The 27,896-nt window shown below is 35.0% G+C and overlaps 3 protein-coding genes and 1 long non-coding RNA gene across 4 annotated transcripts; 1 reads left to right on the top strand and 3 right to left on the bottom strand.

Annotated features, from left to right (window-relative positions):
- Window positions 1-1,206: 1,206 nt before the first annotated feature.
- Window positions 1,207-12,056, bottom strand: LOC145955858 (uncharacterized). Its single transcript, XR_014432594.1, has 3 exons — window positions 11,920-12,056; window positions 10,480-10,593; window positions 1,207-1,738 (listed from the first exon to the last, which is right to left on the bottom strand). It is a non-coding gene; the product is annotated as an uncharacterized LOC145955858 (long non-coding RNA).
- On the top strand, window positions 11,921-15,029 carry LOC109818584 (nudix hydrolase 15, mitochondrial). Its single transcript, XM_020384101.3, has 4 exons — window positions 11,921-12,328; window positions 12,505-12,647; window positions 14,289-14,408; window positions 14,488-15,029. Exons 1-4 carry the CDS (start codon window positions 11,962-11,964, stop codon window positions 14,710-14,712), a joined length of 855 nt encoding a protein of 284 aa, XP_020239690.1. The 5' UTR covers window positions 11,921-11,961; the 3' UTR covers window positions 14,713-15,029.
- Window positions 15,030-15,760: 731 nt separating this feature from the next.
- On the bottom strand, window positions 15,761-18,345 carry CHLI1 (P-loop containing nucleoside triphosphate hydrolases superfamily protein). The gene is made up of 3 exons (XM_020384100.3): window positions 18,104-18,345; window positions 17,916-18,025; window positions 15,761-17,012 (listed from the first exon to the last, which is right to left on the bottom strand). The coding sequence occupies exons 1-3, from the start codon at window positions 18,201-18,203 to the stop codon at window positions 15,960-15,962; spliced, it is 1,263 nt and encodes a 420-aa protein (XP_020239689.1). The 5' UTR covers window positions 18,204-18,345; the 3' UTR covers window positions 15,761-15,959.
- A 3,150-nt stretch (window positions 18,346-21,495) lies between these two features.
- Window positions 21,496-25,350, bottom strand: DPMS1 (Nucleotide-diphospho-sugar transferases superfamily protein). The gene is made up of 9 exons (XM_020384103.3): window positions 25,217-25,350; window positions 24,560-24,706; window positions 24,114-24,213; window positions 23,942-23,975; window positions 23,800-23,876; window positions 23,282-23,307; window positions 23,035-23,199; window positions 22,824-22,938; window positions 21,496-21,804 (listed from the first exon to the last, which is right to left on the bottom strand). Exons 2-9 carry the CDS (start codon window positions 24,667-24,669, stop codon window positions 21,700-21,702), a joined length of 732 nt encoding a protein of 243 aa, XP_020239692.1. The 5' UTR covers window positions 24,670-24,706; window positions 25,217-25,350; the 3' UTR covers window positions 21,496-21,699.
- Between the last annotated feature and the right edge of the window lie 2,546 nt (window positions 25,351-27,896).

Here is a 27,896-nt window from a genome sequence, read left to right as displayed (position 1 = left end):
AAATGGAAATGCACTCTCTCACATTTTAGGCAAAGGTCATGGAAAAGGAAGAAAAAGATAATTAAATTATTTATATATACACCTTTATATTTCATAATAAATTAATAAATAATAATTACATATCATTTATTATTTTCTACAACTGTCATTTTAATCAAATTATGTCTCTTAATTATGAATTAATATGTTGTTTAAGATATGTAAGTATCAACTAAATATAAAATCAAATTATTAATTTCTTAATATGAATTGTTATAAACTATAATATCATAATTATATTTTATAAAAATTTGATTGAAATAGGACGATAATTTTATATGTGCTTTATATGAAATAGTGACATAATTTAATTGATGATCTAAGTTACCTTAATTAATTGGAAAAAATAAATTATATATATATATATATATATATATATATATATATATATATATATATATGTATATGTATGTATATGAGTGATGGGAAAAGTAAATTTGTAAATTTATATACACAACTTTTAATTAAAATGCAAATTTTAATTATAATAGTTCTAACAAATGATACTAATAAAAAATCAAATATTTAAATAATATTTTTCATTATAACTACTTTTAATAAAATTAATGACGTATTTATTAATCTTTCTTTACAAAACTTTGAGATTAGTTTGACTAATTTAAAATTTTGTTAAAAGGTTGATTATAGAATTTTTTTAATATGACAACCTGTAATCAAAATTAAGACTCAAATGTTAATAATTTATATTTTAGCACGTATTCTCCAATTTGTGGTTATGATAAAGAAAAATAAGGTTGTTAAAGAAAAAAATCCAACAAATATTTTTAGAATCAACAAAAATCCACCAATTAATAAAAATAGTTTAATATCAATTAATATTATTTTATTTAAAAGTAACTTAAATTAATTAATTAATGAATAGACTAAAGAATTGAAATATAAAAAAAAATAATTATAATATTACTAAATTTTGATATAAATATATTAAAATATAAGATAAAAATTATGAATTTCAATAAATCGCACAATATGTGGATCCATGTCTAGTTTTGACATAAAACTGACAAAAAGGTGATATATATATATATATATATATATATATATATATATATATATATATATATATATATATATATATATATATATATATATATGGTATTAGGATTTATGACTTAGGGATAAACTAGTAAAAAAATGTCTTTGGTTTCTTTCTTATTTAAAATGACGATATTGTGTATTTGGGTGAATTTTATAAACTTAATTATGAACATTTGAATTTGTTAATTTGATTTTGATCAATAGTGGCTTTAAATTGAAATAATTTATATGCATGTATGTATGTGTGTGATTATAACCCTCCTCATATATATATATATATAAAAGATTAATTTTTTATTTTAGGAGTAAGTCTACTTAGACTTATTTCGTTCAATAACTCGTGTTCTACATCAAATTTCAACGATTCAACTGTTCAATTTAAAGTTCTTTGTAACGACCCGGCTGGTCACTACACTTACAATCACAACACACCGAAAACCCTAGACAGAATAGAACGAGTATATAAATATAGGATCTAGAATATAAATATATACAATGTTCCGATCCGACTAGCGTTAGAGTGCACAAACGAAATACAACCAAAGTAGCCAGATAGTGGCCCGACAAACAAACATCCGCCAAACAAGACTCCTCCCTTTGCCAGCTGTAGACTTGCCACTATCACCAGTCTAACCCTGCTCTGCTCCCATACATAGTATGATCATCGCAGTCCAAACCACATGGAAACAACAAAGGGTAAGCTAATGAAAAGAAATAACATACATATATATAAATATATGAATAGTAAATAGCTACCCCTATCAGCACATCAAATCAACACGTCAATCAGTTTAACAAAATCAGTTTAAAATACCACAACATTCAGCCATAACAGCACACATCTCACATCATCAGCATACAACTCATCGATTTTACAGCATAATCAGCAATAAGCACACAATGCGTCGTCACGCATATCAACTCGGAGATCTCCTACAATAACTCAGCCTTTCGTCCTACATCATCTCAGCCTTTCGGCCTACAACACCTCAGCCTTTCAGCCTACAACACCTCAGCCTTTCAGCCTACAACACCTCAGCCTTTCGGCCTACATCATCCAATATCAACACACAGTACAACACAACGGTACAACTCAACATATCAACTTACAACAATATACAACTGATACAACTCAACATATCAACTTACAACAATATACAACTGATACAACACAATGTGAGGCCCCTTCTTTTTCCCTTTCCGTTATTTCTCCCCCCACTCTTACTCTCTCAAGTCTCACTCTCATCTCTCTTTATTCACTCACTCCTTTTTGCTTTGGATCTTTCTTGTTGGCCGACGCCAGGTGGTGGTGCGGAGTGAATATGGGTTGATAGCTGAGAATTGGAGTTCTCTTTTCTCCTCCTTCTTCATTCAAGCTTATTCTTCTCCTTTCTCTTCCCGGAACTCGGAATCGTCTCACTAAGGTAAGGGAAGCTAGTTTTCGCTTGGATTGGTTGGAAATGAGTTTAGAAACTCATGAGATGTTTTGAGTGAAAACGAAGGTGAAATCCATGGAGATTTTTGGAAGTTCAGAAACCCACAGCTATAGCCGTGGAAGAAAAATGTACTTGCAGGAACCCACAGCTATAGTCGTGGATTCGCAGTCATAGCCGTGGGAAGGAAAAACGTGATGGTAGAGACTTGCAGCCATGGCTGTGGTTTTGCAGCCATAACTGTGGAGAAAAATTGAAGTGGCAGAAACTTGCAGCTATGGCCGTGGATCTGCAGCCATGGCTGTGGAAGGCAAACTGAACTGGCAAAGAGTTGCAGCTAAAGCGCTGGATTGAGCGCTGCAACGGTGGGTCTTGATGACCGAATTTGGTCTTAAAGTCTTCATCAAAGTTGTATCCTTGGATCTTAGCTTTCCAATGGCGTTAGAATCACCCAAAAATGAGTTCTAGAACTCCAGATATGGTTGTTATAGTGAAGAGGGGTCAAGCTGCCAGCATTGCTTATAGCTGTTGCGGTTTTTAGAATTTTTAACAAGGTAGATGAAGGAATTTGGACTTGGTGTCTTCTTGAGAGTTGTAGGAAATCTTCTTATCTTTCATATGAGATAAGGATGAGTATGGTAGGAGTAGTATAACTCCTGATACGCTATTTTCTGTGAAGGTTTCCATTTCACATTTAGTGATTTGATTAAGTTGAAAGTTGTTTTAGGTGCTTAGGTTGATTGGTGTTGTTTGGATGGGTAATTTGACAAGATAGATGAGTTGTAAATAAGGTGGATGAGCCGTATTATGTGTTGAATATGTTGTATGTTGTATAAGTTGTTAATGATGAATGCTGTTGAGCTGAGTTGATGAATATAATGTGATGACTTGTGGTTAACGCTGCTTGTTGATGTTGAGCTGTATCAGTTGTGTATTGTTGTAAGTTGATTATGTTGAGCTGTATCAGTTGTATATTGTTGTAAGTTGATATGTTGTGTTGTACTGTGTGTTGATTTTGGATGTTGTAGGCTGAAAGGCTGAGGTGTTGTAGGCCGAAAGGCTGAGGTGTTGTAGGCCGCAAGGCTGAGTTGTTGATCGCTAAGACTAGAGGAGTTGTTTTCGAAATTTCCTCATCCCATTGTGTGGATTGAGTGGCTGTGGTGCTCTTGGAGCCCAATTTGTTGAAAACCCTCCCTGGGAAGCTGACCCTTGGAGTGGTAACTTGTTGTTCTCCTCTAAGTCTTAGTGGTCCCGTGTGTGGGCAAGGTCGAGGCACACGTGTACAAAGCGACCACGGTATAGGGGCCAGGTCGACCTATACCGATTACAAGCGACCAATACTAACTTATATGTGAGACGACGCATTGTGTGCTTATTGCTGATTATGCTGTAAAATCGATGAGTTGTATGCTGATGATGTGAGATGTGTGCTGTTATGGCTGAATGTTGTGGTATTTTAAACTGATTTTGTTAAACTGATTGACGTGTTGATTTGATGTGCTGATAGGGGTAGCTATTTACTATTCATATATATATATATATATATATATATATATATATGTATGTTATTTCTTTTCACTAGCTTATCCTTTGTTGTTTCCATGTGATTTGGACTGCGATGATCATACTATGTATGGGAGCAGAGCAGGGTTAGACTGGTGATAGTGGCAAGTCTACAGCTGGCAGAGGGAGGAGTCTTGTTTGGTGGATGTTTGTTTGTTGGGCCACTATCTGGCTACTTTGGTTGTATTTCGTTTGTGCACTCTAACGCTAGTCGGATCGGAACATTGTATATATTTATATTCTAGATCCTATATTTATATACTCGTTCTATTCTGTCTAGGGTTTCCGGTGTGCTGTGATTGTAAGTGTAGTGACCAGCCGGGTCGTTACACTTTAGTGGTATCAGAGCAGTTCGAGTCTAGTGGACACTCTTTGGGGGTGGTTCCTTTAGGCTTTTGTTGTGCTGAACTCTGTGTTGTGCTGTCTTGTTGTGTTGATTGCTGTGGTGTTTTGTTGTGCTGTTGATGGTTGTTTGGTTTAGTTATTGTATACTGAAGATGTTGTTACTTCTGTAGACAATGACTATAACCAATGAGCTGATAGCCGTGCCATAGAGATGATGGCTATGGCTATGTAGCAGCGAAATGCCTATTTTGCTCGGATGGACGCTGATAGAGCTGCAGCTGGTGCAGCAAGGCCCGTGGGGTCGCAGGAGAGCCGGGATCTAGTTGAGTTCCGGAAGTGTTGTCCTCCTCAGTTCAATGGAGATGCAGACCCAGAGGTAGCTGACCACTGGACCTGTGAGCTGGAGAAGATCTTCACTGTGTTGGGATGTTCTCAGGAGAGGAGGCTGGCATATGTTGTCTACATGCTGGTTGGGGAGGCTGAGCATTGGTGGAGAGGTACTCACCATATGCTTACTGCTAGAGGAGGAGTTGTTGATTCAGCTGGTCAAGCTGAATCATTGTTGAGGGATGAGGCAGAGTGTTGTCTTTTGCTTGCTGCTATGAGTGTGGAGACCGAGAAGGTCATTGCTGAGATTGATGTGGTGAGGGATTTTGTTGAGGTGTTCCCTGATGAGGTGTCTGAGTTGCCTCCTGTTAGGGAGATGGAGTTTAGCATTGACTTGGTTCCATGTACGGGACCAGTGTCGGTGGCTCCCTATAGGATGCCCCTGCTAAGCTGGTTGAGCTGAAAGGTCAGTTGGAGGACTTGTTGGAAAAGTAGTTGGTGCGACCGAGTGTATCGCTGGGGGGTGCTCCGGTGTTGTTGGTGAAGAAGAAAGATGGAGATAGTCGACTGTGTGTTGACGACTGTGTGTTGATTACCGGCAGTTGAATAAGTTGACCATTAAGAACAAATATTCACTTCTCCCGGATAGATGACTTAATGGATCAACTGAGGGGAGCATCTGTATTTTCCAAATTTGACTTGAGGTCAGACTATCACCAAATCAAGGTGAAGGAGGGTGACATACCGAAGACTGCTTTCAGGACTAGGTATGGTTACTACGAGTATGTTGTGATGCGTTTGGTGTGACTAACGCCCCTGCAGTGTTCATGGATTACATGAACAGGATCTTCCGGCCGTTCTTGGATAAATTCGTGGTGGTATTCATTGATGATATCTTGATTTATTCAAGGACCCCGGAGGAGCATGGAGAGCACTTGAGGTTGGTGCTGGAGATTTTGAAGGCGAAGCAGCTGTACGCTAATCTTTCAAAATGTGAGTTTTGGTTGGATGAAGTGAAGTTCTTGGGACATGTGATCTCAGCTGAGGGGATTGCTGTTGATCCGGCTAAGGTAGAGTCAGTGTTGTGATGGGAGCGTCCAAGAACTGTCACTAATATTCGGAGTTTTGTGGGTTTAGCGGGTTACTATCGAAGATTCATTGAGGGATTTTCCAAGATAGTGGCGCCTTTAACCTAGTTGACGAGGAAGGAGAAGCCGTTCACTTGGACAGATGCTTGTGAGCGGAGTTTTGATGAGCTGAAGAGGAGGTTGACTACTTCTCCTGTGCTGGTGTTGCCGGATTCTGGTGAGCCCCTAGATGTGTACTGTGATGCTTCTCACCAGGGTCTAGGGTGTGTGTTGATGCAAAATAGGAAAGTGGTGGCATATGTTTCAAGGCAACTGAAGAATCATGAGGGGATATATCCCACTCATGACTTTGAGTTAGCAGCTGTGGTGTTTGCCTTGAAGATATGGGAACATTATCTTTATGGTGCTCGGTTCAGCGTCTTCAGTGATCACAAGAGCCTGAAGTACTTGTTTGATCAGAAGGAGCTGAACATGAGGCAGAGGCGGTGGATGGAGTTTCTGAAGGATTATGACTTCCAGTTGATGTATCATCTTGGAAAAGTCAATGTTGTGACGGATGCGCTGAGTAGGAAATCCATCCACATGTCTGGTATGATGGTGAAAGAGCTGGAGCTGGTTGAGGAGTTCAGAGATCTGAACCTCTGTGTGGAGTTAGCTCAGGATCACATTAGTTGTGGGATGATTACCATAACTAGTGAGTTCTTGAGGCATGTTGGACAGAAGCAGTTGCAAGATGTCGAGCTGGTGAAGCTTCTTGGTTTGCTGGAAACTGAGAAGGCTGTTGGGTTTGAGCTAGGTGAAGATAGAATCTTGAGATTCAAGGACAGAATTTGCCTACCTCATGATGCTGAGCTGAAGAAAGATGTGTTGGAGAATTTGTTGAGGGCTTGTATGTTAGATCGCTTGGGAAGCTGGGAGGAGGTCCTACCGCTGGTTGAGTTCATGTATAATAATAGCTTTCATGCTAGTACTGGGTTGGGGCTGTTTGAAGCCTTATATGGCAGGAGATGTAGGACTCCTCTATGTTGGTATCAAGATGGTGAGTCAGTGGTTGTGGGACCAGAGCAAATCCTACAGACTACTGAGGAGGTGAAGCTGATTCAAGAGAGGATGAAGACTGCTCAGAGTAGGCAGAAGTCATATGCTGACAAAAGGGGAAAGCCTTTGGAGTTTGCTGAAGGGGAACATGTGTTTCTGAAGGTGACCCCAACCTCTAGTGTGGGTAGAGCACTGAAAGCAAGGAAGTTGACACCGAGGTATGTTGGTCCCTATCAGATCATACAGAGTGTGGGTCCGGTTGCTTATTGGTTGGCTTTGCCACCGTCCCTCTCAAACCTACACAATGTATTTCATGTGTCTCAGCTGAGGAAGTATGTTCATGACCCTGGTCATGTGGTGAAGTTGGATGATGTATGGGTGAAGGAGAATCTGACGTATGAGAAGTTGCCAATAGCTGTGGTTGATCATAAGCTGAAGGAGTTGAGGGGCAAGTCCATTGCTCTGGTGAAAGTATTGTGGGATGCAGCTACTGGTGAGGCTACATGGGAAGTGGAGCAGCAGTGCAGGGAGCGGTATCTATTTCTATTCCCAAGTAAGTCTGTTTTCGGGGACGAAAACTTTTGTTGTTGGGGAGATTGTGAGGCCCCTTCTTTTTCCCTTTCCGTTATTTCTCCCCCACTCTTACTCTCTCAAGTCTCACTCTCATCTCTCTTTATTCACTCCTTTTTGCTTTGGATCTTTCTTGTTGGCCGACGCCAGGTGGTGGTGCGGAGTGAATATGGGTTGATAGCTGAGAATTGGAGTTCTCTTTTCTCCTCCTTCTTCATTCAAGCTTATTCTTCTCCTTTCTCTTCCCAGAACTCGGAATCGTCTCACTAAGGTAAGGGAAGCTAGTTTTCGCTTGGATTGGTTGGAAATGAGTTTAGAAACTCATGAGATGTTTTGAGTGAAAACGAAGGTGAAATCCATGGAGATTTTTGGAAGTTCAGAAACCCACAGCTATAGCCGTGGAAGAAAAATGTACTTGCAGGAACCCACAGCTATAGCCGTGGATTCACAGCCATAGCCGTGGGAAGGAAAAACGTGATGGCAGAGACTTGTAGCCATGGCTGTGGTTTTGCAACCATAGCTGTGGAGAAAAATTGAAGTGGCAGAAACTTGCAGCTATGGCCGTGGATCTGCAGCCATGGCTGTGGAAGGCAAATTGAACTGGCAGAGAGTTGCAGCTAAAGCGCTGGATTGAGCGCTGCAGCGGTGGGTCTTGATGACCGAATTTGGTCTTAAAGTCTTCATCAAAGTTGTAGCCTTGAGGTGTTGTAGGCCGAAAGGCTGAGGTGTTGTAGGCCGAAAGGCTGAGGTGTTGTAGGCCGCAAGGCTGAGTTGTTGATCGCTAAGACTAGAGGAGTTGTTTTCGAAATTTCCTCATCCCATTGTGTGGATTGAGTGGCTGTGGTGCTCTTGGAGTCCAATTTGTTGAAAACCCTCCCTGGGAAGCTGACCCTTGGAGTGGTAACTTGTTGTTCTCCTCTAAGTCTTAGTGGTCCCGTGTGTGGGCAAGGTCGAGGCACACGTGTACAAAGCGACCACGGTATAGGGGCCAGGTCGACCTATACCGATTACAAGCGACCAATACTAACTTATATGTGAGACGACGCATTGTGTGCTTATTGCTGATTATGCTGTAAAATCGATGAGTTGTATGCTGATGATGTGAGATGTGTGCTGTTATGGCTGAATGTTGTGGTATTTTAAACTGATTTTGTTAAACTAATTGACGTGTTGATTTGATGTGCTGATAGGGGTAGCTATTTACTATTCATATATTTATATATATATATATATATATATATATATATATATATATATATATATATATATATATGTATGTTATTTCTTTTCACTAGCTTATCCTTTGTTGTTTCCATGTGATTTGGACTGCGATGATCATACTATGTATGGGAGCAGAGCAGGGTTAGACTGGTGATAGTGGCAAGTCTACAGCTGGCAGAGGGAGGAGTCTTGTTTGGCGGATGTTTGTTTGTTGGGCCACTATCTGGCTACTTTGGTTGTATTTCGTTTGTGCACTCTAATGCTAGTCGGATCGGAACATTGTATATATTTATATTCTAGATCCTATATTTATATACTCGTTCTATTCTGTCTAGGGTTTCCGGTGTGCTGTGATTGTAAGTGTAGTGACCAGCCGGGTCGTTACACTCAACATATGCAGCAGGATCATCTACTAATCATCACATCATATTCGTCCATTTCAATTCAACTCAGCATATAATGAATTATCATCTATGCGCCCGACGCACTCACGGTTGCGCCCAGCGCAGTTCAACCAAAGGGCACCAGGGGCCACCGCGCCCGGCGCAAGCATGCCCGAGCCCGGCGGGACCCAGCCAGAGAGCCCAAGGCTCACTCGCGCCTGGCGCAATACCAATTGCGCCCAGCGCCCACAAGGCAGAGACTCCCAAGGAGTCTCACACCCAGCGCGACAAGGGTCGCGCTCAGCGTAGCACATCAATATCACCATCCAGCACAGCTAGGTAGTATACAACGCAGCTTACTACTCACAACTCAGCTCAACAATCTATAATACAACAATATTTTAATTCAACATGAAAATCATTCATGACAGCCCAGCTCAGCACGACAATATATATATCTATTACAGCGTGGCATTACATCATTAGCAGCATATACAACATACAACATATTCTACACATAGTACGGCTCATCCACCTTGTTTACAACTCATCTATCTTGTCAAATTACCCACACAAACAACACCAATCAACCTAAGCACCTAAAACAACTTTCAACTTAACCCAATCACTAAATGTGAAAAGGCAACCTTCACATAAAACAACGCATCAGGAGTTATACTACTCCTACCATACTCATCCTTATCTCATATGAAAGATAAGAAGATTTCCTACAACTCTCATGAAGACACCAAGTCCTAATTCCTTCATCTACCATGTTAAAAATGATAAAAACCGCAACAGCTATAAACAAAGTTAGCAGCTCGACCCCTCTTCACTAAAACAGCCATATCTAGAGTTCTAAAACTCCTTTTTGAGTGATTCCAGCGCCATTGGAAAGCTAACATCCAAGGCTACAACTTTTATGCAGACTATAAAGTCAAATTCTGAAAATAAAACGCACGCCCGGCTCAATAAAATAGAGCCCGGCGCAATTCTCAACCAGAGACCTACAGAGGTCTATTGCGCCCGGCTCGATTCTCCCCAAGCCCGGCGGGATTCACCCAGTGATTCCCCATTTTCAAATCGCGCCTGACGCGAAGAACTGAGCCTGGCGCAAATTCAAACAGGAACCCTCACCTACTTCGAAAATTTCATCAAAACCTGCGAAAAACACCAGGAAACCAACATGCAAACCTTCCAAAACCCAGCATTTTCATCAAGTATTAAGAAAAACACTTCATTTCCAACATGCAACCGTCAACAAGTGAAATCCCCAAGATTTTCACCCAAACCCCGGAAACCCGAAAACGAAAACTTCCTTCAATCACAGCCAATAATCAATTTCTTCAACAACTATTGAGTTACTTGAACTAAATGACATCCAAAAACAGCGAAGAAACTAGCTTCCCTTACCTTGGTAGAAGATTCCGAGCTTCGGGAAAAGAACGAGAATAGAAGATGAAGAAGAAACTTGAGGGAAGAAATCTCCACACAGATCAGCTAGCTCTACCTAACTTGAATCACCACCTTCAGTCCAGGGAAGAGAAGAATCAGCCAAGTGAGTAAGAAAGAAAGAGTGGGAAGAGAATGGGTGAGAGGGGAGTGTCGGGGAGAGAAAAAGGAAAAGAGAAAAAGGGTCTCACATTCTTAATACATAGATCAAATCTGCAAAGTTTTAGAAAATTTGAAAATCATTTGATACTTCGTTTAATTAATTCAAATTGACGGATAATCATAAAATCAATGTATAAAATGATTTTATGATTATCTGTCAATTTGAATTAATGAAACAAAGTATCAAATAATTTTCAAATTTTCTAAAATTTTGCAGATTTAATCTATGCATTAAGAACTTTAAATTGAACAATTGGATCATTGAAATTTGATGTAAAATATGAGTTATTGAACGGAGTAAGTCTAGGTAGACTTACTCTTGAAGTAAACGGATCCCTCCTCATATATATATATATAATATATATATGTATATATATATATATATATATATATATATATATATATATAAGGAGAGTTATAATAATAACGATATAATTTTTACTAAGTATTACACCGTTCAATATTTTAGTATATTTTGAAATGTATATATTACGTCAATTTTGTTTTATAAGAATGAAGTATCAAATCATCTTGGATTAATATAAAATTTCGTATATATGATTTAAGAGATATGAACTTTCAATCTAACGATTAGATTTACAAAATTCACATTTAATATAAAATTATTGAATAGTATAATATTTAATAAAGTTACACTAATATTATTATAATCCTTCTCTCTGTCTCTCTATATATATATTAAAAAAAAGTTAACGTACAATTCATTTAAACTAATATCTTTAATACTACCCGCAAACGACATTTTCAAGTCAATGTCGATTTTAATTAAAAAAATAATTTCCTCCCTCAAAAATAAACTTAACAACCACTTAAACGGTTGTTGTGCTTCGTAAATACTACAATAAATAAGATGACGTCGATATGTACAACAAACATGTTATTAATTTATGGTTTTTTTTTACTGTAATTGATTTATGGTTTAAATATTATTTATTCATGTAGTTTCATAATTTTACTTTTTAATTTACATAATTAAAACAATTTTTAATTCTTACACATATTATTTATGAAATTAAAGAAACTAAAACAATTTTTTTTATTTTTAAATATATAAAATAACATAGATAGATTTCATAAAATTATTTGACTAGTAAATATTTAAACCTTAATTTATTGCAGTATTATATATAATAAAAAATTCCTGTGTAACTTAACAAATTAACTAATTTGTTAAAAAGAAGAATAATACATATATAGTTTAAGAGACGGTAGAATTACCGCAGGTTGGGTTGGTGGTGGTTTTTTTACTGACACACGCACATGGTTCCAATTCTGAGAACAGTGTCAACTATAAGATCCTTAATGCCCAAATCATCTATATCCCAATTCATGGATTCCAATTCTTCTAGCATCGGAGGATCTCAGAGGCTCTTGGCGTTGGTGCAGCACCTTCGCCAGTACAAGGCACCGTCTTTCCCTGAAGATACTGTGGAGCAGAGCATTGAGGAAAGTGATGGCAAGGTTGTTTCCCAGGTGGGTTTTCCAGAATCAGCCACCCCAATTGGCCAAAGCTCTGAAAAATTCAGACCTAACAGAGCTGGTGTTTTGATCTGCCTCTTCGAAGGGGATGATGGGGATCTAAGGGTCATTCTCACTAAGCGCTCCTCCAAGCTCTCTACTCACCCGGGTCAGTCCACTCTCTAACTGGCTTCAAATGTTGCAAATTTTGTAATTTGTGTTATCGACTGAGTTTCTGTCTTTTTACTTTTCATGATGTTGAAAAAAGTTGCTTTTTTTTAAAAAAAAAAAAAAAATTGAAATTTCGGTGTGGGGGTTAAGAGAGAATTGTGTGTGTTTTTGCAGGTGAGGTGGCATTGCCTGGTGGGAAAGCGGAGGAGGGGGATAAGGATGATGGGGACACTGCAAAAAGAGAGGCACAGGAGGAAATTGGGTTGGACCCGGAACTTGTCAATGTTGTTACTGTTCTTGAGCCATTCTTGTCTAAGGTACGTGTTCTATTTGATACCTTTCACTAACTTTTAGATGGATATCTGAACTGACCTGCTTGTGGGGGTGAAAGCAAAATTGAGTGTGCAGCAGTTATTTGTGATTAGGAATTTTGATGTTCAATTTGCAAAAGATTATTTCCATGATGGTTGCTTCATGAAGTGCTTCTGTGCTGGAAGATGTTGATTTTGGGTGGCCTGTGAAACTCAAATTGTATAATTTATTTTTGAAGCATTCTTCCTGTAATATAATGGAGGAATAAGGAAGTGGCCATTAGATGATGTACGCTGTGAGAAGATCAGACATGGAGGATTAAATGAATTTTAGTATTACCATATACTCTCAGGGCCTATATATAAGCAAAAAATGTTTAAATTTTTTGGACTGAAATATAAGCAAATTTCAATTATGTCAACCTTATTTAATGTTCTCAATTCAAAAATACTTCTATGATAATAAATGAGAACACTATCTATGATAAATGTGGTTAAAGATATTTTAGAAAATATAATATGTATTTTATGTGAAATTGTGAAAATTATATACATTTAATGAACTTTCTTAATCTGTGAGAAATTAGTTATTTTTACTTATATATAGGTACAGAGGAACTACCGGTGTATTTCTTCTACATTTTGAATAAACTGAAATTCACTATCCACAAAAATGAAACGCAGTTGAGGTACTAAGGATACTGTTAATAATTTGTGGTTGTTATCCTGGGTGCTAATTGTTCCATTAACTATACATATCTGTATAACATAATGTGGTGGGGAATGGGTTTGACCCAACTCATCATATAAAAATCATCTGTTAACAATTTAAGGGCTATAACCCAGAGTTGTGTTTAGGGATTTGCATCTAATAAGGGCAAACTGATTAGCTTTCTTCACTGTATATATTTATGAATGTAAGAACTAAGAAATGTTGCATTGAATGATTCGTTTTGTCCTTTGTTCCCCATTGAAGAGAATCACTAAAATGAAGAGTGCCACTAATTATGAGAAAGTCATTTATCATTGCAGATCATTGAACTGGGAAAAATTTCCAATGAGTCCACAGCATCTAAGCAAATGCTAAAACAAAATGGCTTAGGGCTCTTTATTATCTTAGTTCCAAACTTCTTATTCTTTATTATCTTTGATGATAGTTTGATAAGAAAAAGGATTTTATACACATAAACTAACAGTACAGATTATTTATGTTCAGGGTAAGCAGGAATATAAGTGTATATGTTACCTATTAGAGTGCCACTGTAAACATGATAATAACAGCATTACTAAATGTTGAAAAGTTTGAATAATGTAATAATATTTTCCTTGGCAAACATTGCATGGAAATAAGATCTTATTAAGTTATTAGCAATAATTGGTATATGATTGGTCAATAGAGGAAATGATTGGAAATTTATTTGATGGATAATCACCACAGATTGAAAACTGTAAACATTTCTAGAAATGAAAAAATAAACTCTAGCCAAGTCTGCCATCTCATTATGCTGATGTTGATGTTTAGACTCCCAGATGTTATATAATTTGGACACCTTTTTGTTAGTCTATTTCACATCAGCTTCATATAATAAAGGGTTGAATGGGAAATTTCACTCCAGTACTTGAAATCTATCACTGTTTGATTTGCAGCACTTCCTAAGAGTAGTTCCAGTCATTGGCATACTTCATGACAAGAAAGCATTCAAACCTGTTCTAGAACCAGGTGAAGTGGAAGCAGTATTTGATGCACCTTTGGAAATGTTTCTCAAGGTCCATGCTTACTTTTATTTTGATTTTTGTGTGTTCTTCATTCTTAATATCTCTTGTCTGATATCAATACTTTAACCAGGATGAAAATCGAAGAGAGGAGGAGAGGGAGTGGATGGGAGAGAAGTTTTTGGTGCATTTCTTTGACTATGGCATCGGGAATAAAAAATACCTCATATGGGGTTTAACTGCTAGCATCTTAATTAGGGCTGCGTCTGTTGTGTACAAAAGGCCACCAGCTTTCGTTGAGCAGAATCCTGAATTCAAGATTCCACAAGAAGTATCCAAAGATACTGTAATGCGTTGAGCTCATTATTTATTGTATTTTATCCTTGATATTTGTTCTTCATCGTGCAAAATATTCACTACGTCTAGAATTATAGAATCCATAGCAATTGTCTTGGGACTTTGGGAAGGGGAAGATAGTTAGAATATTAGTGAGTCAGAGACATAAATAAATAAATAAGAATAAGAAGACTGAAGGGGAGGGAATTCATATATATATCCGTTCATTTGTAGATCGAGCATTTTCTCTTTGTGAAGAGAAAACTCTTGGAGGGGAGTTACCCCTCCTATTCTTTGTTCCTTTGCAGTCAACAAATACAATCTTCTTTTTTTTTTTTATTCTAATTTTTAAAATTTGGGTTCCTAACGAATGGTTTATATTTACTTATAGAAAGGAAAAGGGTACTATCCGGTCCATCACTTGGAATTCACATTCCTGCTTACTGAATGCCATCATAAAGTTGAGAGTTGTAAACACTGAATCAGTGTCAACTAGTCTTAGAAGCATTTGCTGACTAGTAGCTTGTTTTATCTCAGCTCGTTGGGTCAGTTTGATTGTCCTCAAAATTATTTCGTGTTGCAGGGCTCTAACATAAATAATTTTCAGTCTTTTCATCTATTCCATGTTTAGATGGACGTCGGTAACCCTAGACGCGGGTCACCTTTGAAACAACTATTAGTTGTTTCTGCATTATTTGTGAAATTGGACGTAAATTTTGTTGAAATGTGCCTGGGAAGACGCAGGATCAAATACAAGTTCATTGTGATTTTAGTAGAAAAGAATTGTGTCTACAATTCCGGTAATCTTATACGGCACAGTTGGCAGAATTAAGATGCAAAAATTATCTTGTCAGATAATTTATATGAATGGGCAAATCATTCCATTCAAAACTGGTAATATTTTAGCAAAGAAATACTTTTTTTTTCAGAGCTAATAAAGGAACAAAATTTTATTTTTGAATGTCCATATCTCTCCGAGGGCTCTCAAGCTGACATGATTTCCCTAGCTAATCACCAAGTTGATTTAGAAATTCATGGGAAGCACCTCTCTTACTCTACTAGATTACAGATTCAGAAAAAGCCATAGATCCTGTCATCCTGAAACTTATTACACAAAAGGCCTGGAATTTCATTTGTACACGGGATTTCTGAATCTTCCTCATGTTAAAATTTCAAGGACAATAAAATCTCCACAGAAAAAGGCAAAAATGTAAAAGATGCAGTGGTAAAATGTTGAATGAATACTAGAAAAAACAGTATAGACCATGTTCAGGTGAAAACTTCATAAAATTTCTCAATGACAAGTAAACCCGAGTCTATGGACTCCAAGGGATCCTTTCGAAGACGGTGCCTCAAGCAGTTAGGGATGACAGTGGCAATATCATCTGCACTTACTTTGTCTCTTCCCTTGAGGGCAGCAAGACCTTTTGCAGCTCTGTTTGTTACTATGTCTCCTCTTAATCCATCCACATTCAACTCTGCGCAAACTTTGGAGATTTTTACCTTGAGGTCATGATCAATTTGAACAGAAGGAAGAAAACTCCTCGCTGAGGCAATCTGTTGCTGAAGCTTTTCCTGTTCTGCCTTGTAAGAATATCGGAATTTCTTCGGGTCCTTATCAAAACGAGCTCTCTCCTCCACAATCCTCACTCTTAGCTCAGCATCCCTCACAGTGCCTACTTGAGCATGCATTCCAAACCTATCCAGCAGCTGTGGCCTGAGTTCCCCTTCTTCAGGGTTGCCTGATCCAATTAGGATAAATCTAGCAGGATGTGATATTGAAATACCCTCTCTCTCAACCGTGTTCCAACCTGATGCAGCAGAATCCAATAAGACATCAACTAAGTGATCATCCAAAAGATTAACCTCATCAACATATAGAATTCCCCTATTAGCTTTAGCCAGTAGACCTGGCTCAAATGCCTTTACACCCTCAGTGAGGGCCTTTTCAATGTCAATTGTCCCACACACTCTATCTTCTGTAGCTCCCAATGGCAAATCCACCATGTTAATTTTGGTGAAGACAACCTGAAGCTGCTCTCCTTTCAACACGCGCTCTCTCACTTCAACACCCATGAATTCTGGATCTTCTGGATCTGAGTTATATGGGTCACCAGCAACAACCTTGATTTCGGGAAGCAAATCAACCAATGACCTAACAGTTGTAGATTTCCCTGTTCCCCTATCCCCCATGATCATCACACCTCCAATCTTAGGATCAATCACATTTAGGAGAAGGCAAAGCTTCATCTCATCCTGTCCAACAATAGCAGAAAATGGATACACCGGCCTCTGGCTCTCGTTAAAAGCAATCTTCTGAGCCTGTATTAAGTTTACAGAGTGGAGATGTCAATGATGTCATCAAAATAGGAAACAAAAAAGAGGTTAAGAGGTCAAAATTTTATGAAATCAATTTTTTATTTTCTCTATCCTCCTTCAAAAGCAATTATATTTGAGGCACATCAAACATTAAATGTCCATACCACTCTTAACAAAGATTCAAACTTTGGTTCGCTACATTGTCAAAACTAGCTTCTTCTGTCGGACCCAACCTCTTGTCATGAGTTCAATTTTGATACAATGTTAGTGTTAAAGATGTTTACATCGTCAATTAATTAGATATGAATTTTAAAATATTACAAAAGTCGACAATCTTGCCATACATAAAAATCCCCGATTGAATGAGTATAAAAAAACTTTTATATTAACACTGCATCTTAACTAAATTCATTTTGTTCGGTATTACTAAGGTTAAGAATGACGAGAACAAAATTGGCGAGTAAAACCTAAACCTACGAGGGTTTTTCAAGGTATTTGAACACAATATAAGCCCTAACCTTTCCTTGACATTTCATCCCCATCCAATCACACCCTGTACGTGCAAATCCAATAGAAACTAAGAAACAAAACATCTCTATATATGGTCCAAAAATCATGTCCTCAATTTATGCTTTGCAACCAACATTAGTTAGTGTAAGTAGTAACAGTTTATGTTGCTTAACAATCATTTTCAGGGTTTAAATCCTGACTGAGTGTGAAATATACTATTTTGGGACATGTGTATGCCCATGATCTCGATAGTCACTGTTTTTATAGGTTGATATTTCTTATCAATATCATGGTTAAAAATAAAAATAAAAATCCATGCTTTGCAAAATGTTGGCAAAGGCCAAAAAGGTGGGAAAAATTCTGACTTTAGAACGGAATATGAACATCCATAGATACCTGTTGTGCAGAATTAACATGGGTGGCAACACTGGCAACAGGGAAGAGAGAACTTCCCTTGACGGCGTGAAATCCAATTCCTCCGCAAAACTTGGGCCCAAATAGCTGCACTGCAAAGACACAACACACAACACAAGGAATCATTCATTTCAGAACCATTATACCCCAAATCAAAGGTTGCGATGTACCTGCGGTTTGAGAGAGAGAGTTAGTGGGAAGGGAAGAGTGATGTCGTGAAGGGAGAAGAGCAAATGAGGAAGTTCCCAACGTGGAGGCCATTATTTTCATTCGTGTGCGTCTTCTTCCACAACAAGAAGAAGGATCTCAGTCACTATTTCGGTCGTCAGAATCTCTTTCTCCTCTCTCCTCTGCTCATATCTTGCTTTTGTCGTGTTTCGGAAAGATGGTGTGGAACCGTTTGCTCGTTAAAAATCATAACATTTCTCTATTCGAATAAAACTAATTTTAAATTATTAAATATGTTACTTTTGTTTTTTTTATTTGTCAAAAGATATTTCTATTTATTTTTTGATTTTATTAAAACTAATATTTTAACATGGATGATGTGGATGTGTCTAGAATAAGTTATTATTTTAGATTTATAATAAATAAATTATATTATTTGTATCAATATATAAAGAGAAATTCTTAATAATTAGCGCTTTAGTATTTAGAATGTATAAATATGTTTATTATATAATTAATTTTTTTTGTAATAAATTATATATAAATATTATATTTGAATATATAAATTATATTTAAATTTATATAAATTGTATATAATCTCTCTTTTTCTACTATGGATATATAAAGTAACTTTTAATGATTGATTTTTTTTTAAAATTAAATTGAAAAAATAAAAGATTAAAAAATAATATTTATTAAAGAAAAGTTCATAAAAACTCCGGTTAAAAAGCTTTTATATAAGATAATTATTTTAATTTACTTTTTTATAAATAGAATATTTTTTTAATGTCAACTCAATGAATTGAAATACTTGAAGAAATAGTTATAAAGTTCAATAAATTTTTATCGAATCTATCATGATTATTTACAATGATTCCATCACACAAATTAGTATTACAAGAGATGATAGTGAATAATTAGTGATTGTTTCTATAGTGTCTTTTTTATTGTTCTTTTTGAGTTATGTTAATGTGTACGACAATAAGTATGATGACGAATTATTGTTATTCTTTTTTTCTTCTCTTTTGTTGTCTCTCTTCCCTCTTCTTCTTATACGCTTCTTTAGGTCTATTTTGATTTGCAAGTTTGATACTTAAAAAATACGTGAGTACAAATCTATCGGAACAAAGAAAGAAAGAAAATATAATAATATCCTTGTATATTTATAAGAATTGACTTATAACAATTGTTTGTTGTTTTATATAAAACTTAATTTTTATTATTTTATATTAATTATTTTAAATTAAAATATTTTTTTATTAAAATATGTTATTTTAATTTGATAAAATATATTAATAATAAAATTTTTAAAAATATGTATTTTAATTGTTTAAAAAAAGATAAATATTAATTAAGAGAAATAAATAATACAAGACATACACATGAGAGTATTAATTAGGAATACGATTAGTATAAGATTAGTTTTAGAAAAAAAAATACAAGATTAATTTTAGAAGAAAAAAAATATGGTTAAATAAGATCAGTTTATTATTATTATTAACTAAATTAATTATATTTTTGTTCATCAAAATAATGATAATAATAATAATTTTAGAATTTGAATATAAGACTCCATGTATACTACTCCTGCCATCTATTCCTAAGTCAACTGTAGTGATTTAAGAATGCATCATATTATTATAAAAATAAGATAGATGTAACGTTTAATAAAAATGGTGCCCTGTACACCACCTTTATCCACTGTAAAGGTGTTCTATAATAGAATTCATCATCTCAGTCTTCAAAATTTGTCAAACGTAACAAAATCTTGATTTTGAAATTCAATCGACGATTTCCTCAACAAAAATAGATGATATTTCATGTGATAAAAACTATATACATAAAAATTCGTATTAGTAAAAATTAAATTGATGTAATGGAAAGGTTGCTTCGCATGACTAACTTCAATATTTTAATCGATAGCAAATCTTGACATGATGGAAATACTGCCACTTGCTAAATTAGAAATCACAGATTCAAATTAAAAAAAAATACAAGTTGGGTTTAGAAAAACAGTCTTTTCATTTGTTTAGGAATTGGGTTTAGAAACCTTTATTCAAATATTTTAATAAATTAATATTTAAATTAAAGAATAAGTTGATTGACAACAATTAAATTAGGATTTAACGAATCATGCATTTCGAAAGAATGAATAAAACTACATTTGTCTATCTTACTTTTATTCTTTGTTTATCTTCAACCTTATGTAAATAATCATCTTTTAAGACAATTAAGGCCAAACTTGTATACTAATTATTCAAAAAATTATATTTGACAATTACTTTATAAAGAGTCCTATTAGATTCTTATAAACATAAACTTATTAACTAATTATATGATTACTTTTTTATAGTCCACACACTCTACTCAAACAATAAAGATTGTCAAACTTGATATATTATATAAACTTGTAAAACTTATGTGAATTTCACTCATAAATTTAACTGTAAATTCGTTAAAAATTACTTATTATAAAAATAATATTAATAACATACATGCATAAGGAAATACACTTAATATAACAATAATTTAACATTTCAATTCCATAAAAAAGACAAAAGTATTAAATTACAATAATAAATTGTTATAGTACATTAGTATTGAATAGAATTAAGTTAAATGAATGATCAAATTACATATAATTTCATAAAAACATAATTTCTAGATTTATATTATTTCAAAAAGAATTTGATTCCTCCAAATCATTTGAGTCATAATAAAATACTAACATTATGACATTAATAAGAGAAAAATTACATTTGTTTTCAAACTCGTTAAACTCGCTTTTTGACTTGAGAATTTATAAGAGTTTACACAAATTTAAACAAGTATTCAAAAATGAGTTTACTATAAAATTAACTCATTTTCTCTACTTAAAATGGTAAACTCGAAAAAGTTTAATAGTTAATTTGAGAATTTGACAACCTTGCAACCAACTAAGCTAAACCACATTAATACCTTAATTTTATTATAAATAATTTAATAAATTAATTACAAAATTAAATAATTGAGTAGATTAATGCAAGTTAAATTGGAATTTTATGAATCATGGTCTTCTAAGAAGTTCTTATAGGTAAAGTTAATCTACTATCAAGTTTACTCTTACCTTTACTGGAACATGCCACCATTAAGTATTTCCAGTAGTTTATAACAGAATATATTGAATAACTAATTAATAAATAAATCATTATTTGCACCAGTAATATTCATGGAGAGTAGGCATTTAGAGCGGATTGCAGCAAAAGGTACCAAACCATTGCCTCTGAGTGTGAGAGAGAGAGAGATAGATCCAATATAGGATAGTTGTATTTCCATCTAAGAAGGGTCAAAGTATTGGTTGGCGTCTTGGCGACTAGAAGGGACAAAACACAAAACTAGAAAGAAGACCTCAACATAACTCAAAAGTTCAGCAAAATCAAAACAATTAATTTTCTCGGTTTACAGTTATAAACACAGAACCATACCGATGCTTCCTGTTAAATTCAAAATGCAAGTTATAGTGTCCTAAATAAATAGGTAATTGAACAACAAAATTTATCTCTAGTTTCTTTTCCCCAAAATGTAAGACATATATCTGTGTTGTTATGTTTTATCTTTTTTATGTAGTCACCAAAAGATATGCTAGGCCTTTCAGGTATTCAACAATCTCTGATCCACCAAGCTTTGAACTTCCAAATACTCTATCGACAAATGTGATTGGAACCTGTACACATTTGAACTTTAAGTCAGCTATGAAGTGGATAACGAGCAGAATGAAAAGCGTTGAACAACATAATTATATTAAGAATTCTAAGCCATCTACTCCTCAAGTATTTGGGAAGGTGATGAAGGTATAGCAAACAAATAGGAGAGGGGAAAAGGCTAAATTGCTGAAGCACATTATAAAAACACATAACGTAACTAACGAGCATTCGAATTTCCCTCATGGAAAAAATGAGTATATAGATTCAAATATTAAAGTTCAGTACATGGTATTTTTATCTTAAATGCATAGAAATTTCCTGTAATCAACTAGCAGTCATGCATGTGGCCAATGACAAGCAAATATTACAATTCAAGAAAAATAAGATTCAACAATAGAAAGAAATAGGGGCAATCACAATTCCACTGTTTAGCCAGTTACCATTTCAAGCAGTATACAAAGCAAAGGACTGTACGAGTATGCTTGACACTCAAATTTGCAATGCTAGTATCAAACGCATCTTTTATAATTAGTTTATATGTCACACAATAAGCTCAATCTATTGAATTATTCATAGATCTACGGAAGACCACAGCCTACATAATTAGGTATTTTGATTTTGACAAAATAGTCATATAACAAAGCACTAAAACAGCTTAAATTCATATACAAAGCCCATGTATATATCATCATCCATTATTGAATTCACTTACAAGGCCAACAAAAGCCACATGACTAGGGTGTAAATGCATTTGAAAACATTTAGCTATAGGATTCACAAACAAACATCTGTAAGCTGTAACCAATTATAACTCGTACAGTTAAAAAAAGACATGTTTCATTGTTCAATTGACATGTTTTAAGAATAAGAAGTTGAATATGAAAAGTAATTATGCTAGTTATATCAAGAGTCAAAACATGTACAAATGTAAAGCACATAGTGAAATGATCAATGCTATTACATATCTAACTCAAGATCTATAAAGTCAACATAATCAGGTTAATATTAATTATAAGCATTATGAATTAAGCCACAGTACCTCTTCAATATGGTATCCTTTTCTGGATGCCCGTACTATCATCTCCATTTGAAAGACATATCCCTTACTAACACAGCAACTAATGATATCTTCAAGGACTGATTTTCTATAAAGTCTACATAGAACCACAATAAATCACTCTCAAACCAGGGAATGGGGAAGAGCAACCAACACTCATGAAATTACCAACACCAATTATCAAGTTTGATACCTAAAAGATCCTGTCAAATCTGAGACACCAGGCCATAAAAGTGTTTGTGCAAGAACATTTGCTCCCCTGCTAGTAAGTTTGCGCATAAGATTCCATCCATGCACACCACCACCTTTAACATAACGAGTCCCTGTAACTATGTCAGCACCAGTTTCCAACTGCTTTCTGAAACGCAAAATGGAATGGTTAAATCCTGGCATGCAGGTAACAATAAATCAAGAAAGAAATTATTCAAAACTTTTCTTACCTAATGAAGCTTGGCAAATATTTAGGCTGCAGAAAAACTAAATAGATTAGTCAAAAACAATTAAGAAAGAAAATATCATTCTGCAGATAATAAACTTTTTAAGCTGAAAAACTGAAAAGAAGTTCATCCAACTCTTCTTAGTTGTTTTAATCCCATTCAAATTTACATCCTGTTTGTATATGGATGGAAACAGAATTCTGTGGCAGATGGAATGCCTGTTTGTTTGTTTTAATGTTTGGTATACTAGGCTTTGAACAGTTGAACATAATTGGGATATGTATCGAAGTCGATCTCAGCCACTAATTTTACATGAAAATCATGTTCAGAGTGAGGAGTTAATTCCTGGTGTAAAACAAATAGGCCCGAAAATTTTCCTCTGAAAAAAATTGCCTCTGGCTGTGTAATTTTGCATTGGAAAGTGTGATAAACAGTGAATCACAATTTTATTGTAAAACAAACAGGCTCTTAATCATTCCTCATAAATTAAACTATCCTCTACATGTGACGGTATAACTTACATGGTGTGATAGATCAGCATCCATGATGACAACAAAATTTCCAGATGCATGCTTCATGCCATGAATATAAGCAGTTCCTGCAGATTAATTGTATCAAAGGCTAATTTATCAAAATCATTTAGTACAAGTATCAGGAACATACCTAAACCCAGCTTCCTAGGTCGTGCTCTTAACAGCTGCAACCACAGGAATAAGCATGGTTATTCTATAAATGATATGAAGGGGGTGAGATAGACCCCAAAAAAAAATAGAATGGATCAAGGATGACTAGTTGTGTCTAAATGAAAATTCAATTTGTAAATGTCACTGCTTACAATTCGATCTTCTCCATAAACTTGCTGCAGCTGTTTTACAACATCCTGAGTACCATCGGGACTCCCATCGTCAACAACAATAATTTCAAAATCAACATCCCTAAATTGAGCAACAAAAAGAAATATTCATAGAGATGAGTGATTCCATATAGAGATAGAATATGAGAGAGCTATGTAAAATTTTTGCCAGAATAAAACGGCATTTTTCTACTAAAATTCTTTTGGTACTTTTGGTTGAAACTTGAAAAATTGAAATAGAAGCCATAATTACAAGTAGGTAACTATCTGTTACATTATACACATAAGCACAGGCTTACATATATGGCCCAAAATCATTAAATAAGCAATTAAGATCTCAGCTTATAAATTATATCCATTCAGATACAGAAGAAGAAAAAAAAAACAATTACAAGGGAGTAGATATAATGATAAGATGGAGAAATTACCCAAGGTGCTTGAAGATGAGGTAAACAATGAGACCAATGTTGAGACGCTCATTATATGTAGGAACAATTATACTGTACTTGTTTTTTTGCTTCTGATGTTGCCCGTCCATTTGGACCAAATCCACTCAATGCAGTGAGTTCGATGAACTAACACACACACACACACACACACACAATTTGAGCTTCCATTAACGTAATGCAGCACAATCAACATATTTACGAGAAGAAAAAGATGATCCTTTTCAATATGCATATGCTAATCATGTTTACATAATTTTTGCACGAGAACTATCCCTCTTAGAAGCATCAAATTGGCATGTCACTAAAATAAAATCAATAATTATCGAGTGGGAACTGGGAAGCAATGGAAATTAGTAACACTATTGATGACATAATGGAAAAGGAAAAAATGAAAGAAAAGACGGTCACAATAATAGTAAAACATAAAATAAAATCTCAACGCATGAGTACAGGAACAGAAATGGCGATAGATAACGAAAATTGGTAAAGGCTATTGTATTTGAAGAAGATCCAAGAACTCAATTGAAGAAAAAAAAAACCTACAGTTCTCGATGGCGGACTCTAACAGAAAAGATTCCTTCGGAGGATAATTGTGATTGAAGAAAAACAAAGCGAAATTGACAGAGATGAACTAACCTAACGAGGCGAGATGACAGACAACAGACACTTTACGAGGGGCAACAGCTTCGGGCGACGGCGAACTATATTCCTCAGAAATCAAGGGGACGAAGTATTGTCAACTACTAAAACACTTTTTATTTGTATTTAAATTTAAATTATAAAATATTGTAAAAAAGATTAAATTATAAAATTATAATTATAGCTAGTATTTTAACTTTTCATTAATTTTTTTATTATATATAATTATAACTTATAAAAAAATTATATTTTAAATTTATATTATATTTATATTATAAAAAATTATTTTTATTTATTGATAATTTATTTTAAAATATTAAAATTTAATTTATAAATAATTATGATAAATGAAAATCAAATTAAGAATTTAAAAGAATCTCCATAAATCCCGAAGAATAGTTCATAAAAAAATAAAAAAAATTCTTTTATAATAGTTCATTTAATATATAGGAGATGATTTATTTAATTTTTTTATTGAAAAAAATATATAAAAAAAGGTGTAAGACTCTATTAAACTCTTATATAATTTATCTAGACTCTATTTGAATAAAGATAAATTTTTTTTTCAGAATTTATCTATTTGGATTTAATATGTTCCTTTTACTATGTGTCTCTTCTCTTTTCTTTTAGTTTTTGTAACCAAAAAAGTATTATGAGGGATAAACTTCGTTTTTTTGAGTTTAACATGTATAAACTATTAAAGTCGATCAAATAATTGAGAATTAAAGTAGATGTATGAAGATTTAATTTAGTATTTTATTATTTTATTGTAAAAAAATACAATTAGATATCCAATATCTAAATCACTGATTAATTGATTTTGTACCGATTGATCTCTAATTGTTGTAAATTTATTGATTTTGAGTAATTATTTACAATGTGAAAAAAGTTTGAAAAATAAATTTATAAAAAATTAAAAAAAAAATAAATAAAAAATACAAGATAAAAAATATTTTAAAATTAAAGGATAAAACAATTATTAGAATACACACACATGAATACTCCAATTGTAATGCATACTACCATCAACTCCATCCTAGGCATCCATAAAGGCATGCATAAATGTTTGGGCACGGGGAAGTACTTGGGAGTTGGGACTACCTTCCATAGTGGGTCGCAACAAATGCACTATTTTCTCTTATCTGAAAGATCATATATGGAAAAGAGTGCACCATTGGACGAGTAAGCACCTCTCAAAAGCAGGTAGGGAGACCTTGATTAAGTTTGTAGCCCAAGCTATCCCTAGTTATTGTATGAGTACTTTCCTCATTCCAACCAGCTTAGAGGAAGAGATTTAGAGAATGCTAAACTCTTTTTGGTGGGGCTCCAATCACCACTCTGGCCGTGGAATTTGCTGGCTCAGTTGGGATAAACTCATTATGCAGAAAGAACATGGTGGTATGGGCTTTTTACACCTCCATAGCTCCAATTTGGCCATGCTTGGTAAGTAGGGTTGGAACCTCCAAACCAACCCTAATGCTTTAGTTTCTCGTGTTTTCAAAGCTAGAAATTTTCCAAGTGAGGATTTCTTGGTGGCCCAATTGGGTCACAACCCAAGTTTCATTTTGAGAAGCATCCATGAATATTCACAGGCATTAGTCAAACAAGGAGCGCGGTGGTGTATTGGTAATGGTTCTTCCATTAACATTTGGAGAGACCCATGACTACGTTGTTCCTCCAATCCTTATATCTCATCTCCAGTCATCTTGGGAAATGAACATATTAAAGTAGCTGATCTTATAAATCAAGACCTAAAGCAATGGGACACACATAAACTCCATGCTCTTTTCAATATGCAAGACTATCAATCTATCATACCCATGCCTCTTCTTCATGTGACACGTCCTGATTCTCTAACCTGGCATCTAAATCGTAAAGGTAGCTATTCAGTCAAATTTGCTTACCACTACATTATGGATAATTCTTCCTCTATGTCTGCTTTAAGAGCAACAGGAGATTGGTTAAAGCTGTGGCATCTACAAGTACCTCATACGATACAAATCTTCCTATGGAGAATTCTAAGAGGTTGTCTCCCTACGCGGATGCAGTTGCAAAGAAAAGGAGTCCCATGCATGTCACTATGTGCCCACTGCGAAACCAATAAGGAAAATGAATGGCATATCTTCTATGGATGCCAAGCTGCAATGGATGTTTGGATATATTCAGGTTTGTGGCAAAAAAATTGCCAAATAGTGGAGCAAGGGGGGGTTATATTAACCACTTTTGAACTCTTGGGCTGCTTACTAGAACAGGACATCATCTCTTTTGTCCTTATGTTATGGTGCATATGGAAACACATGAATGATAAAGTTTGGCATGATGAGTTAACCCCCCCGGGTGTCTCTATTCAAATGGCTACCTAGCACTATCATGCATGGCAGTACGCACAAAGGAAATGCAATTCCGTTTCAGCACCTCCTATCTCGTTCAGTTGGGTGAAACCTCCAACAGGATCCTATACATGCAATTTGGATGCTGCAATTTTCACGGATTCGGGCACCTTTGGTTTTAGATTGTGTATACGAGACTCCAATGGGTCTTTTATGGCAACAAAGACAGGTTGGCAATCAGGACTATCCCCACCACACTAAGCGGAAGTTGTTGCTCTCCTGGAAGCACTTCAATGGTTGCTAACTCTCTCATATGAATCGGCCTACGTTGAAACAAATTACAAGCA

The sequence above is a fragment of the Cajanus cajan genome, chromosome 3 (assembly GCF_000230855.2).
Source record: "Cajanus cajan strain Asha chromosome 3, NIPB_CcT2T_4, whole genome shotgun sequence".
Classification (NCBI taxonomy): Eukaryota; Viridiplantae; Streptophyta; class Magnoliopsida; order Fabales; family Fabaceae; genus Cajanus; species Cajanus cajan.
Note: the sequence above shows the minus strand (reverse complement) of the source record. Positions and strands in the feature narration are given on the sequence as shown.

What these genes read in the sequence shown, in the direction of transcription:
- LOC109818584 (XM_020384101.3), top strand. Translation starts at nt 11,962, where the DNA reads ATGGTTCCAATTCTGAGAACAGTGTCAACTATAAGATCCTTAATGCCC. An exon ending in CAAGCTCTCTACTCACCCGG is followed by an intron (nt 12,329 to 12,504) that starts GTCAGTCCACTC and finishes GTGTTTTTGCAG; the next exon opens with GTGAGGTGGCATTGCCTGGT. An exon ending in CTTTGGAAATGTTTCTCAAG is followed by an intron (nt 14,409 to 14,487) that starts GTCCATGCTTAC and finishes TACTTTAACCAG; the next exon opens with GATGAAAATCGAAGAGAGGA.
- CHLI1 (XM_020384100.3), bottom strand. Translation starts at nt 18,203, where the DNA reads ATGAAAATAATGGCCTCCACGTTGGGAACTTCCTCATTTGCTCTTCTC. An exon ending in CTCTCTCTCTCAAACCGCAG is followed by an intron (nt 18,026 to 18,103) that starts GTACATCGCAAC and finishes GTGTCTTTGCAG; the next exon opens with TGCAGCTATTTGGGCCCAAG. An exon ending in ATGTTAATTCTGCACAACAG is followed by an intron (nt 17,013 to 17,915) that starts GTATCTATGGAT and finishes AACTTAATACAG; the next exon opens with GCTCAGAAGATTGCTTTTAA.
- DPMS1 (XM_020384103.3), bottom strand. Translation starts at nt 24,669, where the DNA reads ATGGACGGGCAACATCAGAAGCAAAAAAACAAGTACAGTATAATTGTT. An exon ending in TATTTGCCAAGCTTCATTAG is followed by an intron (nt 23,200 to 23,281) that starts GTAAGAAAAGTT and finishes TTTGCGTTTCAG; the next exon opens with AAAGCAGTTGGAAACTGGTG. An exon ending in AAGGATACCATATTGAAGAG is followed by an intron (nt 21,805 to 22,823) that starts GTACTGTGGCTT and finishes AAATGTGTACAG; the next exon opens with GTTCCAATCACATTTGTCGA.